General features: G+C 61.7%; 1 protein-coding gene across 2 annotated transcripts in view; it reads right to left on the bottom strand.

The window, feature by feature from the left end:
• The window catches only part of RBM33 (RNA binding motif protein 33), a 61,363-nt gene extending 51,566 nt beyond the window's left edge, over positions 1–9,797 (bottom strand). For both annotated transcript variants that reach the window (XM_055124643.1, XM_055124647.1), the window contains exon 1: positions 9,665–9,797. In XM_055124643.1, the coding sequence (XP_054980618.1) occupies positions 9,665–9,707 (43 nt within the window). In that variant the 5' untranslated portion in view covers positions 9,708–9,797. The remainder of the gene's footprint in view (positions 1–9,664) is intronic.
• Between the last annotated feature and the right edge of the window lie 8,323 nt (positions 9,798–18,120).

Below are 18,120 nucleotides of genomic sequence, written 5' to 3'. Positions count from 1 at the left end.
TGCTGCCCGAAAGCAGAGGTCACTCAGGCTCCAACTGACCCCCACAAGACCCATGGGCCAGAGCCGGCCCGAGAGGAGAGAAGACCCTGACTCTCGGACGGGCGAGCTGGAACAGAGCGCCAAGAGGTTCCAGCCAACGGGCCTCGAGGGGCAGTGGGAGAAGGGGAGCAGCCCACCCCGAGCGGAGGCAGGCGCTCCAGGCCCCGACTCGGTACCAGCAGATTCACCGGACAGAAGGGGAAGAGCAGGCGCTTCCCAGTCGAGGACGGAGACGCTGCTGAGGCTGACGGAAAGATGCGCCCCCAAAAGGCACACTCGTGTCCTGCTCGCCACTGTGCCCATGAATCAGAAACGCTCCGTGCAAACAATGATTCCGATTCTGCTACGAACAAAGCGACTTAAAGAGGGGCGGTGTAGGGCCGTCCGGGCGGGAGGGCCGGCAGATGCGGGCACTGATGGGACGTGGCAAAAGCCTATCTAGAGGGAGATGTATGGCAGTGAACAGAAAAGAAGATCTCAGCTCAGCAACCTCACGTCTTGAGGAACTAGGTAAGCAAAAAACATCAAAGGATAGCATAAGGAAGTGAATGCCGGTTAGAACAGAGCTAAACAAGACACTTTGTTTTTTTGTTTTTGAGCTGTACTCAGCATTGCTCAGGGCTCTGCACTCAGGGATCACTTCTGGCGAGCCTCGGGGGACCACGTGGGGTGTCGGGATTGAACCCGGGTCGGCCACGGGCAAGGCGAGCACTCTACCTGCGGGACTCTCACTCCGGCCTGCTACACCAAGGATGAAACACTGAGCCCAGCGTGCTCCCCCATAAAAAGGGCACGGCCCTCAGAAGCCGGCCACCGCTCCCCCTCACTGTCCAAGGGAGCAGCAAACTACTTCCCACTCGGCATCTTCATCGCCTGCGGCTGCTCCCTCCCAGGGAAACCACCACCAGACCTCAGCGCCGAAGGGAGAGGAGCAGAGCAGGAAGCCTGCCTCAAGGCAGCCGACTAAACTCCAGCTCCCAGGCACTGCGATGTCCCCAGAGCCCTGCCAGGCGGAAGTGAAGAATGGGGAGAGTAAGGCTCCAGGCACGTCCACTGGCTGACCCCAGAGAGGGCCGAGAAGTCAAAGAAGATCCCAGCAGTGACTCTGGAATGGTGGATGTGGTTGGCCCTCCTCGGCCACATCCAACATCCACACTAGGTGGTCCCTGCAAGACTGACTGTGTCTGCGCTGAAAGTGGACTAGAGACTGAACACGATGGCCACTCAATACCTCAATACCCCTATTGCAAACCACAACGCCCAAAAGGAGAGAGAGAGGCCAAATTGGAATGCCCTGCCACAGAGGCAGAGCGGGGTGGGGGGGATGGGATAGGGGGGTTGGAGGGATACTGGGTTCCTAAGTGGTGGAGAATGGACACTGGTGGAGGGATGGGCTCTCAGACATTACATGAGGGAAAAACAAGCACGAAAATGTGTATCTGTAACTGTACCCTCACTGTGACTCACCAATTAAAAAATTATATATATATATAAAAAAGACTGTGTCTGTATGAACATACACCCTTTCCCCATTTCTTTTCCTTTTGGGGAGGGGGTGCTCCCATGTGGTACCCAGGAGGCCAGGCCACTCTCGCTGACGCCCGGCAACCCAACTAGCCGTTAACTGTGGATGGCTCAGAGAAGCTATTTGGCCTACCGGGCTCGCGACACTCAAGTGATGCTGTGAGGGAGTGCGGGCTGTGATGCCGGGGACGGAACCAGTGGAATGCACTACCCCCACACATCTCCCCACCCGCCTGCTTCCCACTACACCCTGAACAATTCGTTAGAACTGTCCTGTCAGGAACGGCAGCCAGCCTGGAGCTGTGCAGTATACCTATATGCAGGCCCCAACCCGGAGTCGGGGGTCCGGAAGCTGACTCCGGGTGTGGGCTGCACTGCATGGGCATGAGATCCAGCTTGAAAGGCCACATCCAGGGCTGCCCAAGAGAGAGGACAGCGGGGAGAGCACTTGCTCTGCGCGGCGACCTGGGCTGGACCCCAGGCATCCCATGTGGTCCCCAAGCACTGCCAGGAGTGATTCCTTAGGGCAGAGCCAAGAGTGACCCTGAGTATCAGTAGTGTGACCCCCCAAAAAAAAATTTTTTTTAATAAAAATAAGAGGTTGCATCTAGGGCCAGAGCAATAGAAGAGCGGGAGGGCACTTGCCTTCCACACTGCCAGCCTAGGTTCGCTCCCCAGCATCCCAGTTGGTCCGTCAAGCCCTGCAACAGTGACCCCGAGTGCAGTCAGAAGGATCCCCTGAGCACTGCCAGATGTGGCCCAAAAAGTAAAAAATGCATTTAAAGGTCCCATCTGTTTTATCACACGCCACCTGCTGTCAAAGCAGGTCTGACTGACGGAGACTGGGGTGCAGGTCCCAGACCCACTCTGACCTGAGCAGTCCAGCTGGGCCGTGAGACGACCCCTATCAGACGCCAGCTAATGCAGTAGGGGTCCGGGACACCCCACTATCAACTCTGGGGCTCCTACTGAGGTGGAAACTCGAGGCGGGATCTCCAGTGCAGCACTCCAGGAACTGGGCAAAGGCCAACAGGTGGTGAACCAAAATGGCATGACCAGAAGGGAGCAGAGGCAAGCCTGGTGAGGCGGCTTACGCAGGAAGGGGCCGCAGAAGCTGTCAGATACTCGAGATGGGCCTCGGTCTCGGCTTGTCCCGATCACGCTCCACGTCAGCAGCCTCTGAGTGTGCTACATGAAAAACGCTGCCCTGGAGGCGAGGCAGCCTACACAGCTCTCGTAAACGTGTTCGGGGCACTGCCCCCACGAGTCTACACTCTCACTGCCCTTCCCGGAACAAGGAAGGAGAGGACAGAGAGAGCAGGGCAGGGTTTGCATCCCGGCGCCAGCCCCAGCACCCTGTTCTCCGGCACTCCAAACTGAGGAACTCAAGAGCACAGGAACTTGACGATCACAGCGGAGGGGTGGCCCAGGGGCAGAAGGCCACCCCTCGTGCTTGGGAGAGCTGGACTCAGCACCGAGCCAGGGGCAGGCCCGTGCCAGGGTCCCCGAGGCTCCGGAGCCCACACGGTGCAGCAGCTCTGCGCCAACGGGCCAGGAGCCTGCCGCCAGAACGCAGAACACGGCCCCGTTAGAACAGCGCTCGGTAGGGAGAGCTGAGGGGCCGAGTGGCCAGAGTGTCAGGACAGCAAGCAGGGAAGGCACGTGAACGTGGCCAACCCGGGTTCGAGCCCACACGCCTGACACCTATGCTAACAGGCCACCGGTACACCCTGACACTGTACATTCCTGACACCATCTGTACACCCACGTTCCTGACACGTGCTAAATGCCATCCATACATCCGTGTGGCTGACATTACATCTGTGCACCCATGTTCCTGCCATGTTCCAGGCCTGGCCTGTGTACACCCTAGCAACACCTGTCACGAGTCGGGGGGGGGTCAGCACCTGAGTGCCCATCAGCAGGCTCCCACCCAGCGAGGACGGGCCGTGAGGACGAGCCGTCCGCTGGGTGAGATGGGCCAGTCTCAAAGGACGGTACCTGCGGCCCCAGCCAGACACGGCTGTGCCCAGAGAGGCGAGGGGAGGAGTCCCAGCCCCCGAGCTGCAGGAGACGTGGAGACGGCCAGGCCACCAGACACACACAAGGCCTGAGACCACACGCGTGAGACAGCCGAGACGGCCCAGCGTTAGGATGTAAGAACAGCACACGGGAAGCAGCTGGCAAGGCAGGTCAGGGGCAGGGCACGCGCCCAGGGCAGGCGAGACCCCAGCGTCCAGCCCAGGCCCACCCCTCCTCCTGGCACGTGCTTGCTGGGCCACACGACAGTGGCCTTCCCCCAGGACTGCAGAGCAGGGTGCGGACACTGGCACCACTGGGCAGGCAGGGCCTCCCCAACACAAGCAACGCAGCCAAGTGGCTATGTGGCGCCACCGCAGAGCCCTGCGTCCATCCCAGCGCTGGCACGCACATGCACACACAAACATGCACACAACACACGCGCACCGCCACCACACAAACCAAAGGACATGAAAAATGGACACAAAGGGAGCTCTGAAAGCGCAACACTGAGCAAGCAGAACATGGACCCAACCTCGAGGGACAGAAACCTAACGTGAGCCGGGCCTTCCTCCCAGCAGGCCTGCTGTGCGCGCTCGCTCATCTCCGTGAGGGACAGGAAAGCAGGCAGGGCCCTTGCTGGCCGGGTTCCGTCCCTGGTACCAGGACAGACACCCTGACCAACACCGAGCACTGCTGCACGGGGCAATGGGGGCCTCAGGCTTCTGATGAAGACAAGCGAGGGGGCGGGAGCCTTGCTGGGCAGTGCTGGGGCTGGGCAAGGCTGCCTGTGTGCCCGCACTGCCCTGGGCTCTGCAGGAGGAACGGGCTGCCCCGCCAGGCGCAGCAGGAACAGCTAACTGGACAGACAGGCAGGCAGGCAGCTCAACCCTCCAAAACTAGCCCTTCTTAGGGGGTCAATGTCTTCAAAAGCCAGGCTGGAAACACCTACTGGAATTTTACGGGGGGGGGGGGTAGGGAGTTCCACACCCAGAGGTGCTCAGGGAGCACTCCTGCCAGCCCCGGGGAGGATGCCGGGAACCAGGTCCTCCCTCGCAAGGTGCAGGCGTCTCCTACCTGCTGCAGCAGGCTCTGGCCGCTCTGCTACAATTTCTGCACTTCTCAATTTTGTAGCAAGTAACCTTAGCATTCTCCTCTTTCCCCATTCGAGGAACATGGAAACTTGTTTTGTTTTGTTGTTTGAGGTTTTGGGGATCACTCCTGGGGTGCCAGGGATCTAACCGGGTTGGCCACTCACAAGACAAACACCCGCCCCGCTGTACTGCCGCTCCAGCCTCAGACCGAGGAAGTCAGAGAGAAACTCCAGAGTATTATCTTATGCCAAGGCACTAGCAAGGGGCTTTCAGGATTCAAAGTTTGCAAACGACAGGCCACAGGCCAAGTGGGGCCTGCAAGCTCGGGGCCAAATCTGGTCCTGCTACTTAAATAAAAAGTTTTCCTTGAGGGGAGACACGTGGCTCAGCGCTACAGCACTTGCCTTGCGCAACCCCCAGCACTGCATACACACATTTCAACCAAATAACCCACACACTGTCCTGTAAGCTAGAGGACAAAGCTTAGCTGGTCTACAGAGCCCGGACACTTAGCCTGTGGCTCTTTAGAGGGGAGCCGGCCACGGCTCTAGCCCACGGCCCAACCTCCTGCTGCCTGTGGCCTGTTGTACCTGTATTCTGAGGACTAACTCCATTATTTTGCCGATGAGGAAGCACAAACTACTGAAAGCGAGTGGAAACAAAATCAAAAACAGCACAAAGATAAAAACAAAACAAAAAAAGGAAATAAGGGGAAAGAAAGGAAAAGAAAATGAAAAAAAGTGAGAAGTAAAAAATAGAAAATTAAATGAGGAGCAAAAAGACTCCTGGTATTGTCCAAGAGCTCAACTAGCTCCAGAGCACGACGAGCACCCAGAAAGCAGCCCTGCCAAGGGAGCAATCTGCCCAGAGTAGCTGCTGTTTTCACACTGACGCGGGCCAGAGCGGCAGCACACAGACACCCGGGTTCCGTTCCCGGCACCCCGGACGGTCCCCCAAGCAACCGCCAGCAGCGCCTCGCTCACCCCTGAGCACTGCCAGGAGTGGCCAACGCTGAAGCACAAATGTAAGGAAGCAACCCCAGCCGCTCCTGGGCTGACCCTAAGCAAGACCGTTGCCGATGACAACACGGGGCTGGACCAGACCTGAGCGCCAGGGCAGGCTCTAGCTCCCTGTCCTGTCCCGGGCAGCCAGACGTGGACAGTCGCCCAAACCAGACCAACCCAATGTCCCCACCACGACTGCCATCGTGACTGAAAATCTAGAGGCAATGACACCCCATTCCTCTCTTGGGGGACGGGAGGGTGTCCCACCGTGGTGCTGGGGACTGAGCCCTTGTCAGCCACACGCAAGGCAAGAACCTGCCCTGCACTCCCTCTCCGGGCCCCTGGCACCTCAGTTCTTCCTCCCAAACTCTAGACCCTCTGTTTTTTCTAACTCTATTCAGTCACCGTGAGATTCAAGAGCGGTTTCAGGCATGCACTGTTCTGCCGCCCATCCCGTCCCCGGTGTCCGGGTCCCCACCAACCTCCGCCTGCCCCCGCCCTTTCTCGTGTGAGGAGGGAGACACGTCAGAAAGAGCGCCAGCTCGCCAAGCTCTCTCCCTGCCACCAGTAACGGTCCCCACGCTCTCCCTGCAGGGAGCAGGCCCCAGGGCCGGGCAGCAGACAGGAAGCGCAGCGTGTGTCCGCAGCGCAGGAGGCATGTTGCCCCCCACAGTGCTCCCAGGGAGGAGCCGAGGAGAGCTGGAGAAGACCAGGGGTGACACTGAGGCAGCAACCCCACACACTTCCCACTCCAGGCCAGCTCCTGCCTGCGGGCCCCGGCAGGCACCTGTGTGGAAACCTCCCTCCTGGCAGGCAGAGCATGGGCTAGTGAGCGCCAGAGCGGCCCCGTGAGAGCTGGCAGGGCATCGCCCAGTCCCAACAGGGAGCCCTGGCTCCCCCCGACTCGTCAGCGGAAGGCTGATCGACAAGAACCCAGACTACGGGAGGGGGCTCCTTGAGCCTAGTTTAAAACAGGAGGACACAGGCTGGACTGACCGTACCGGGAGGAGGGCACTCACCAGGAGAGAGCACAGAGCCAGGAGTCAACCCTGAGCACTGCCATGTATGTGGCCTCAAAACAAAAACAGAAAAATTTTTAATTGATGATAAATTATTAAAAAGAAAAAATACTACAGCACAATCACGACTTGTTGGAGCAAGGAGCAAGGAGCAAGAGTACTCCGGTCCCCACGGTACCAAGGGGCCAGAATCACGCTCGAGTGCGCCAAGTTCTCAGGGGAGCAGCAGGCTCTAGGAACCTGGACTTCAGGAGAGGAACCCACCTGATCAAGCGGCAGAGCCTTCCTGAATGACATCACTTCCTTCCCCAACGGCAGGGCTTCCCCTTACCAGCACGACAGCAAGCAAGGCTGCCCACGGCCTGCCCGCAGGACGCACGCTCCGAACAAGGCCACCTTCTCCCAACCATCTGACTACTGCTACTGGTCCACACTGGAACCAGCTGCCAGTGGTGCCAACTCTAAACCGGAACTAGGGGCCGGCAAGAGGGTGGAGGGATCAGGAACTCGCCGTGGGTGCAGCCAACTCCGGGTCAATCCCCAGGGGCCGGATGGCCCCACACCAGCACCAGGAGTGACCCCTGAGCACAGCCAGACATGGCCCATACATCCAAACAGTGAAGAGTTGAGTCGTACGTACTAGAATTCTACCTTCTCTCAGAGGGAGAAAGGGCAAAGGTCTGTGCCCAGGCAGATGCCTCGCACCCACCCAGCAAGAACCAGCGACTCAAGACCCCAATCCCTGAACTCCCGGGTACACAGGTCTCGGCTGACTCTGGGGCCCTCTGGGAGCGGGGGGAGGCGCCCCTCCCAGCCCCAGCTCACACTCCGCTCAAGAGAGGACACCTCCACATTCCACACCCCGACAGCCCGGTAAGAGCGAATTAGCTGGGACAGTGGCACGGAAGCCCCCCAGCCCGACAGACAGGACAGGGCAGGCTCAGCAGCAAACAGCAGCTCAGTAAGCCCTTCAATGACCCCACCGGGACAGAACCCTTTTCAAAGTCTCTTTTCACTTAGTTTTAGGTTTTGGGTCACACCAGCGATGCTCAGGAGTTACTCCTAGCTCTGCACGCAGGAATCACTCCTGGCGGTGCTTGGGGGTCCCTATGGGACTCAGAGGATCGAACCAAGGTGGGCCACATGCACGGCAAGCGCCCTCCCCACTATGCCATCTCTCTAGCCACAAAGTTTCTTTCACTGAACTATTTTTTGATGCTTCGATTTACCTTGTGTGGTAAGAGCATAAGAAATCAATTATTTTGTGCCTGCTTAGAGGGCAGACTTGGGAGGTGGGGGGACACTGGGAAAACGTGGAGGGGGGTCACACCGGTGGTGGGACTGGTGGTGGAACATAAAATGCCTGAAATAACTGTGTTACGAACAGCTTTGCAAACCAGGGTTTATTTTAAATAGCTGAAAGGGGAAAAAGTCCTGGGTCTGCAAGCAAAATGACCAGCGGAAGCAGCAGCGACAGGGCCCGGCCTCACCTGTCGGGGGTCCGCGGTCCCCCCACTCCCGGGGCCGGGGCCCTGCCTGCCTCCCTCGAGGGCCGTCCTGGAGGGCCCCAAAGCCCCCCCAGGGGCGGCTGAGCCTGGGCAGAGGCAGGTCGCTGGCCCCAGCTCCAAGCGTGCAGCACGTTCCCGGGGGACCAGCTGGGCCCCGGCCCAGTCCTGGGGGGCCCGGAGGGCAGGCAGCTCCCCGCTCGCAGTCCAGCCCGGCCAGCACCCGGTCCCGAGCGTCTCGGGGTGGGAGAAGGCACGGAAGGGACACGGGGCGCAGGAACCCCAGGGTCCCGGGCAGGGCCTGGGCTCGTGGGGCGGGAACGGGCACCGGGTGGGCACGGGCACCGACGGCGCCAGGCAGGCGCCAGGCAGGCCGGGAAGCAGCACCGCACCGCGGGACTGGACGGAGCACCGCGGGACGGAGCAGGCGCGCCCGCCAGGGGGGCCGACAGCGCAGGTGCGGGGCGGGCAGCCCACCCGCCCCCCGCGGGGCAGTCGCGGGCCGGGTGTGACCCAACAGTCCGTGCACAGCGGGCGTGTGCGCCCGTTCTCGGGGCGCTGCACACGCAGCCCTGGGCTCGCGGTCCCCGAGCTGCCGCCGCAGGGGGGAGGCGGGAGGAGGGGAGGCGGGGGGGGGGGGGGGGGAGGAGACAGGGGGGAGGCGGGGGGGGGGGCGGCGCGAGGGGACCCTGCATCGGCGCCCCTGCCCCGCGCCTCAGACACAAGGACAACAGAAACCTCCGGGAAGGTTCTAGAGGATGCGGGACCTGCGGCCCCGCGCGGGCCGGAAGCGGGGGGCGCGGGGGGGGGGGGGCGGGCCGCGGGGAGGCGCGGGGGGGGGGGCGCGGGGCTGGGGGGGCGCGACCCGGACCGGGCCTCGCTCGTCTCTCTGTGGCGACAGCCTCGGCGACCCGCTCCCGGGCGGGCGGGCGCGAACCGGGCCCGAACCCCGGCCCGAACCGGGCCCGAACCCCGGGCCAGCGGGGCACACGGCGGCGCGCGGGCGCGGGTCCGAGGCGAGCGCGCGAGGCGGGCGGGGGCGGCCGGCGCGGGTCCGAGCCCCGGCGCGGGGGGTGTGGCCGGACCCCGCTCGGCCCGGACAAAGGGCGGCCCCGCGCGCCCCCCGCCCCGCCGACCGCGGGCGCCGGGACAAAGCGGACGCGCCCGCCGCGCGCCGCACCCGCCGCCCCCCCGCACGGCGCGGGCCGGCCGAACCGAACCGAACCGGCCCTGACGCCGACCCCGGCCCGCCGCGACGCGACGCGGCCCCGACCCGACTCGGCCCGCCCCGCCCGGCCCCGACGCGAACCGGCCCCGGCCCGGCCCGGCCCCGACGCGAACCTGACGAGAGGCCCGGCCCGGCCCGGCCCGGCGCGCCCGGACGACCCGCCCGACTCGGACCCCGGCCCGCCCCCCCCCCCGCGGCCCCGCGGCCCGGCCCGGCCCGGCCCCCCGCCTACCTCCGGCGCCCGGCCCGCCGCCCGCTCCCAGGGCGGCCGCCATGGCCTGCGGGGCCAGGCGCGGGGTCGGCTCGCAGGCGACGCGCGGCTCAGCGCAACATGGCGGCCGCGCGCGGCACCACGGGAAGATGGCGGCGCCCGCCCCTGACGCTCGGGCCCGCGGCGGGCGGGCGGGCGGGCGGGCGGGCGGGGGCGGGACGGCCCGTCGTGACGCGCTTTGCGGCGGCGCCCGCCCAGCTTTACGGCCGGAGACCGGGCGCCCCGCGGACGGCGCCGGGGGAGGCGGGGGCCGGGCGCAGCCTCCGGGAGCACCGCCTGGGAGCGCGGCCTGAGAGCACAGCCTGGGAGCACCGCCTGGGAGCACGGAAGCGGAGAGCACAGACTCTGGGAGCACGGCCTGGGTGCACAGCCTCTGAGGAGCACAGCCTCTGAGAGCACAGCCTCTGAGGAGAACAGCCTCTGAGAGCACACCCTCTGAGAGCACACCCTCTGAGGAGAACAGCCTCTGAGGAGCACAGCCTCTGAGGAGAACAGCCTCTGAGGAGCACAGCCTCTGAGAGCACAGCCTCTGAGGAGCACAGTCTCTGAGAGCACAGCCTCTGAGGAGAACAGCCTCTGAGAGCACAGCCTCTGAGGAGCACAGCCTCTGAGAGCACACCCTCTGAGAGCACAGCCTCTGAGGAGAACAGCCTCTGAGAGCACACCCTCTGAGGAGAACAGCCTCTGAGAGCACACCCTCTGAGAGCACACCCTCTGAAGAGAACAGACTCTGAGGAGAACAGCCTCTGAGGAGCACAGCCTCTGAGAGCACAGCCTCTGAGGAGCACAGCCTCTGAGAGCAGAGCCTCTGAGGAGCACAGCCTCTGAGAGCACACCCTCTGAGAGCACACCCTCTGAGGAGAACAGACTCTGAGGAGAACAGCCTCTGAGGAGCACAGCCTCTGAGAGCACAGCCTCTGAGGAGCACAGTCTCTGAGAGCACAGCCTCTGAGGAGAACAGCCTCTGAGAGCACAGCCTCTGAGGAGCACAGCCTCTGAGAGCACACCCTCTGAGAGCACAGCCTCTGAGGAGAACAGCCTCTGAGAGCACACCCTCTGAGGAGAACAGCCTCTGAGAGCACACCCTCTGAGAGCACACCCTCTGAAGAGAACAGACTCTGAGGAGAACAGCCTCTGAGGAGCACAGCCTCTGAGAGCACAGCCTCTGAGGAGCACAGCCTCTGAGAGCAGAGCCTCTGAGGAGCACAGCCTCTGAGAGCACAGCCTCTGAGAGCACATCCTCTGAGGAGCACAGCCTCTGAGAGCACAGCCTCTGAGGTGGCCATCGGGCACGCACCCGCTGAGTGACCGTCAGGCACGGGCACAGCCTTCCAGGCCTGCCACTGAGCACATGCACAGCCTCCTCATCAGGGTGGAGTGTGCGCACCGCCCCGGTGGGCCGTCCAGCACGTGCAAGTGTTGCCACCCCACCCCCGCCCCCCTCAGCCATGGAGCCTGCCGTGGGTGTGCGCCACTGTGCAGGGCCCCGTGGTGCTCGGGACCGCGCGCTTCTGTGCTGAGGAAGGTGGCAGGCACGAGTCTGGACCTCAGTACCGAGGAACGGGTGCTGGGGTGCGGGTGGGACTCTGGACAGCCGCCTGCTGCAGACAGGGGCCAGGTTTCCACAAGCGCGCATCGGGGTCTTCCTAGGTGGTCCAGAGAATGGGCTGGCTTGCCGGGCGGGGGCGCTGGCGGGTGGGGACGCGGGTGCGGGAGGTTCACCGGCCCTTCAGGAAAATGTCTCTGAGCATGACTGCAAGGAACGGCTCCCCCTGCCTCGCCTTCTCCACAGGCTGCAGCCTTGGGCTGAATTTCCCCCCTTGGTTCTTGCTGCTGTCTGTGACAGGGCTTGCAAGGTGCAGGCCGGGGGCGGGGCGGCCAGTCAGGTGGCTTGCTCCCGAATAAAGCCTGTCCTCTTTGCACCCTTGTCTCAAGAATGGACGTTTGAGCTGCAGTCACCAGGACCTTCCGTTTGTTACCCCTGGTCAGGCCAGTGGTCATTGCAGCCTCAGGAACCTCTGGAGCGCCAGTGCGGGCGGGAGGAGGCCCGGGGGAGGCAGAGGCGGCACGCGGCCTGGTGGCCGGAAAGAATCCACTCCCATGGATGCTTCATGTATGTTAGAACAGATTCTTCCTTTCTTCCTCTGCAGAAGTAAACGTTCTGAGTTAATGCCCTACATAAGTAACACTTGTTGGAACCCGGGAAACGGGAAGCGTTTAACTCAGTTCTGACTAAAATAACAGCCTGGCATAACGACGTCTCCGTCTGAAGGCACATTAGCACGTCCAGCTTTGAAGCGGCTTGGCCCTTGCCCTTGCACTGTATTGTGAAGAGAATTCCTAACCCAGATATGTCTTTCGGGGCACTTTCCGTGGTGATCTTAAGCAGGATACTTCCTCCAAAATTCACAAGTATGAAACAATCTCTCGGGAACGCTAACCAAGTCACGCCTTTAAAAAGACATCTCTAGACCATGAATCACCAAAGACATTTCTCTAGGACAAGAATCTCAGTTGCGGGCCGGAGCGATAGCACAGCGGGGAGGGCGTTTGCCTTGCACGCGGCCGACCCGGGTTCGATCCCCGGCATCCCATATGGTCCCCTGAGCACCGCCAGGGATAATTCCTGAGTGCAGAGCCAGGAATAACCCCTGTGCAGAGCCAGGTGTGACCCAAAAAGCAAAAAAAAAAAATGCCTCTCAGGAGGCAGCCCATGTGGTAAAACTGTGTGGCACGTGAGAGATCCTGAGGTTTATCCCAGCCCTGTGTGGTCACTATTTAAAAAAAGCCAAGCCTGGGGCTGGAGTGATAGCATAGCGGGTAGGGCGTTTGCCTTGCACGCGGCCGACCCGGGTTCAAATCCCAGCATCCCATATGGTCCCCTGAGCACCGCCAGGAGTAATTCCTGAGTGCAGAGCCAGGAGTAACCCCTGTGCATTGCCAGGTGTGACCCAAAAAGCAAAAATAAATAAATAAATAAATAAATAAAATAAAAAAAGCCAAGCCTGGGGGCCAGAGCGATAGCACAGCGGGTAGGGCGTTTGCCTTGCACGCAGCCTACCCGGGTTTGATCCCCGGCATCCCATATGGTCCCCCAAGCACTGCCAGGAGTAATTCCTGAGTGCAAAGCCAGGAGTAACCCCTGAGCATTGCTGGGTGTGACCCAAAAAGCAAAAAAAAAAAAAAAAAAAGCCAAGCCTCTGCAGACGGGATAGCACGGGGGTCAAGGTGTTTGCCTTGCATGCAGCTAACCCAAGTCTGACCCGTGGCACCCCATGTGGTTCCCCAGTTCCTACCAGAAACGATCCCTGAGCACGGAACCAAAGGTCAAAGGTCGGCCCTGAGTTTCTCCAGGTGAACCCCTCTCCAATTCACCCCACCCCCAAACGCTTGGGCTTTCGCTGGTCCGAGCGCACCTTACAGGAAGGTCTGGCGGGAAGCTTGGTTGGCTGTCAGGAGGCTGGCTTCTGTGCAGCGCGGGCTGCTGCTGAGCCGAGACAGTTCCCGTACCCTTACTTTCCTCACCTAAGTAGGGCTGCCCCGCCGGGGCTGCGTGAGATGCCACCGACCCCCCCCCCCCCCCGGCAGCTTCCTGCGTTTCTTGCTCCTGTCTGGGTGACAGTGTGAAATATGAGGTCTAATGAGTGCTCAGACTTCAGCTGTCTCCCGTTGGAGATGCCAGAAACTTACCTTTGTGCTTAGGTAAAAGTGGGCCCAGGGGCTGGAGCGATTGCACAGCGGGGAGGGCGTTTGCCTTGCACGTGGCCGACCCGGGTTCGATTCCCAGCATCCCATATGGTCCCCTGAGCACAATCAGGGTAATTCCTGAGTGCAGAGCCAGGAGTAATCCCTGTGCATCGCCGGGTGTGACCCAAAAAGCCAAAAAAAAAGTGGGTCCAGAGGCTTCCCCTTGCCAGAGGATGGGAACTCAAGGGCCCCTCCTCACACCCAGCTGCAGGAACCCCCGTCCTCATACTGCGGGGTTGCAGGAGCAGGCCAGCCCGAGCCCTCACGTGCCGGATTGGCAGGGCACCGTGGGGGCCGTGCCAGCACTGCCACTGGGGAGCGAGTCCTGGTCTCTGCTTCGGCGGGGCGGTGAGCACGCGGCTCCCCGGTGAAGCCAGAGCTCGGAAGGTCTGATCCTGGCTCACTGCACGTGTGTCACCTTAGCACGATCACAGCACACACAGGAGAGGCCGCCACACCCACGAGTCAGAAATATGGGGCGAGAGCAGTAGTACAGCAGGGAGGGCACTTGCCTTGCCCTCGGCTGTCTGGGTGTGATCCCCGGCATCCCGTCTGGTCCCCTGAGCACCTGCAGGAATGACTGCTGAGTGCAGTGCCAGGAGTCAGCCCTGAGCACTGCTGCATGTGGCCCAAACAAAAAGTGTAATATAGGGGCTGGAGCAGTAGTACAGCGGGGAGGGCATTTGCCTTACCGCGGCTGACCTGGGTTCGATTCCCAGTATCCCATATGGTCCTCTGAGCACCGCCAGGGGTGATTCCTGAGTGCATGAGCCAGGAGTAACCCCTCTGCATTGCCAGGTGTGACTCATAAAGCAAAAAAAAAAAAAAAAGTGTAATATATATGTATATACATATATTTTTTCTTTTTTTAATAAAAATAAGAGGCCAGCGAGATAGTGAATAAGGCACTTGCCTTGCATGTGGCTAACCCAGGTTTGATCCTCAGCATCCCACAGAGTCCCCTGAGCACTGCCAGGAATGAGTCTTGAGCTCAGAGCCAGGAGTAACCCTGAGCACCGCCAAGTGTGGCCTCCAAATAAAGCCACACACGGATGTCCCAGGGGTCCCAGGACCCCAGAATGTCAGAAACAGGTAGAAAAACTTTAAGACGAGATCCAGAGGAGGCTCCACAGTGCCCGGGCCACAGTGAGGCCTCCCCCTCCCGCCTCCGCCCTCTCGGACAGCCTTCCCCCCCACGGCTCACGTCTCCCTCGGGACTGGCTGGGGAGGGCGGGAGGGCTGCGCTGGCCAGAGCGGTCAGAGCCCAGCCCTGTCGAGGACCGCCCGGCGGAAGCCACGTCCCTGTGGGTTGGCAGGACGTGGGGAGAGTGAGGCCAGCTCGGAGGCCCCTCGCGGGCGGGGCTCACCACAGCGGAGGGAGCCGGGCAGCAGCTCAGCAGAGCCCTGGACCCTGGGGGCCGAGACAGGGACACGTGCCAGCCGAGTTAGCCACAGTCCGGAGGGAGCGAGTTGCGTGGCGAGAGAGAGGGGAGCTGGCGTTGGGCCCTGGAGCATCTTCCAGACATCAGGAAAACACCCCCAGGGGTGGGGTCCTGCCACAGGCACACGAGAGCTGGGCTCGCGGCCTCAGACGGCCCAAGGACAGCGGGTGGTAGCGGCCTCCCCCTCTGACACAGGAAACGTGTCTACACAGAAACACGGGCGACAATCCTCACCCATTCCCTAGAAGGGCAGGAGTCACCTGTGGGGTTTCGTAATGACAGCTGGGCGCCACCACGGGTCACAGAAAGAAGTCATCACGGACTATCTGTGACAGGAGTCCCAGAGAACGACTGATCCTGACAAACAGAACCCCAGCTGGGCCACGACGTGCTCAGCAAAAAGCCCAGGTCTCACTTTCATGGAACTTGGCTTCAGTCCCGAAGACCCCCCCAAAAAAAATCTGAGGGGTGTGTGGTTATAAAATAATTGGTTTTTCATCTTCAGAAGAACCAGTTAAGAAAGTCAAGGGAGGGGCTGGAGCTATAGCACAGCGGGGAGGGCGTTTGCCTTGCACACGGCCAACCCCGGGTTTGATTCCCAGCATCCCATATGGTCCCCTTAGCACTGCCAGGGGTAATTCCTGAGTGCAGAGCCAGGAGTGACCCCTGTGCATCGCCGGGTGTGACCCAAAAAGCAAAAAAAAAAAAAAAAAAAAAGTCAAGGGAAACCTGTGCAAGAGTTTCAGACGGATGTAGAAAAGAAAGACACGGGTCTGGAGCGACGGTACAGCGGGTAGGGCACTTCCCTGGCACGCAGCCGACCCAGGCTCAGTCCTTGGCACCACGTACAGTCCCTGAGTCTCGCCAGGAGCCAGCCCTGAGCAGCTCTAGGTGCAACCCCAGGAAAGAGAGAAAGGAAAGACGTGCAGGGTGGGGGGCACAGGGCGGGCTCGGGAAGGGGCGCCCTGCTGCGAGTGTTGGGGAGAGCAGGATGTACGGAGAGCCAGGGTGGGGAGCCAGCCAGTGTCCTGGTCTGACGGCAGTGAGGTGCGGGCAAGGAGAGAGGGGTGCAGCCAGCCTGCTCCCCGGGCTTCCAGGACAGGGCTTGGGAGTTCCCACAGCTCACCAGACGGGGGCAATGCGGTCCCTGAGCACAGCCGGGGAGTGGGGGTACCCAAACGAAGGGGGGTTACTCTCCATCAAGGTTCTGAGCTCTTTATAGCTTCAAGACAACAAATACTACTAGAGAAAAGACAAGACAGACCAAATAGAACAGACCCAAAAATTTTTTTCTTTTTTTTTCTTTTTGGGTCACACCCGGTGATGCACAGGGGTCACTCCTGGCCCTGCACTCAGGAATTACTCCTGGTGGTGCTCAGGGGACCATATGGGATGCTGGGAATCGAACCCGGGTTGGCTGCATGCAAGGCAAACGCCCTCCCCGCTGTACTATTGCTCCAGCCCTAGACCAAATTTTTTAAAAAATAGCTATTTTCCTGTCAATTGTGGTGACGGTATCGCGGGGCTATTTCTCTGTCAAAGCCCATCAAAGTGTTCGTGTTGATTCTGTGGAGTGTTCTGCGACCCTCAGTCAGGCTGTAGAGCACTGTAGTGGCTCAGTCGACCAGCTAAACTCGGGGAGAACTGGGGGTTTGAAGACGAGCAGGGAGCAAGCGCCCCATGGCGGGGGCGTTCAGGGAAGAGAGGCCGGTTGGCGCGAGCTGCGTTCCACAGGCTGGCACAGGGAGCACCAGCGGGAAAGAGGATTCCTGAGAACTCAGGAACAAAGGCGCATCCACCGCGTGAGGCATCACGGCCCGGCGGTGTGGGGAGGCAGCCCCAGGGCCAGGGAGAACACGGTCTGGGGACAAACAGCCTCACGCTGCGGCTTGAGCAGGACACGTGGCCAGCTTGTCCCTGTCCTGGACACGGCGGCAAAGACTGTTCCCCGAGGGAGACCCTGGCCCGTACCAGGGCGTCCGGTGAAGACTTCCTGGGCCACCAGGCGGGAGGGAGCGAGGTGCAGCCGAGCTCGCCCTGCTGAGCAGGAACTGGGTCAGGGCTTGGGGGCCCAGACATCTGGAGCTGTTGCAGGGCGCAGAGCCAGCCGCACCCCTGCCTCCCTCCTCCTGACGCGGGCGGGGCTGCGGAGTCAGGGCTGCAGGTTGGGAGTGAGGCTCCTCCCGCTCCCACCCGCCCCTGCACCCCCTGCCTGGGATCACGCCTCTGCGTCTCCTCAGGAAACTGCGTGTGCGAGCACGGCCCTGCTGGCTCCCTGGGGACGAGCGTCCATCTTCCGGCCGGCTGGCACATTGGAGTAGAACTTTCCTGGAGCCATAGCACAGCGGGTAGGGCGTTTGCCTTGCACGTGGCCGACCCGGGTTCGATTCCCAGCATCCCATATGGGAATCCCGAGTGCAAAGCCAGGAGTAACCCCTGTGCATCACCGGCTATGACCCCCCCCCAAAAAAAAAAACTTTCCCGATCACCAGCTTGCCTCTGGACCGCCCCAGGCAGGGACCCCCAGGACTGGGCCTGGGGCGTGTTGAGGGTGGGCTGGAACCTCACGAGAACTGGAAAGTGCAGCCCCCAAACCTGTGAGCTAAACCCGGGCTTGGGAGCACCTGGGGTTCAACCGTCCAGAGTGGGAGAGCCGAGAGCAGCCCCGGGCAGCGTGCAGGGGGCTGAGAGTAAAGCAGCAGAAACAAAGGCCGCCCCGACCCTCTCCAGCTCGGGCAGCCCCCAGGGCCTGTGGGACAAAGAGCAATACTCCCTGAGCAAGGGGCGCGTGAAGCCCAGCCCTCAGCGGGATGTGCGAGCCGGGCGGGAATGGCAAGGACCAGAGCAGAAAGGTGGCAGCCGGCAGGCCAGGGCTGCGAGTGGAAGCAGACGCAGGAGGGCCTGGCCGGACCTCGAAGGACGGCGGAGACGCCGGCGGGACCTCCAGGCCTGGCGCGAAGACGAGCCTGAAACAAAGCGTCGAGGGAATGGGCACGCCTGAGAACTCCCGCTCTGCTCTCAGGCATGTCGAGGCTGAGGGGAGCGCTGCCCCCCCCACTCCTGGGGAGCCACGACCCGCCAGGCCTGGCTGGCACCTGGTGGGGAAGTGGGTCTCCCAGGGCAGGTAGCTGAGGGGCCGAGGGAGCCCGGCCAGGAGAGCTGGGGGCGTCAGCAGAAACACTCCCTGCTCGCCAGAGACCCCCGGCCTGGGCTGGGGACAGGACGGTC

This window comes from Sorex araneus, chromosome 1 (assembly GCF_027595985.1).
Source record: "Sorex araneus isolate mSorAra2 chromosome 1, mSorAra2.pri, whole genome shotgun sequence".
NCBI lineage: Eukaryota > Metazoa > Chordata > Mammalia > Eulipotyphla > Soricidae > Sorex > Sorex araneus.
Note: the sequence above shows the minus strand (reverse complement) of the source record. Positions and strands in the feature narration are given on the sequence as shown.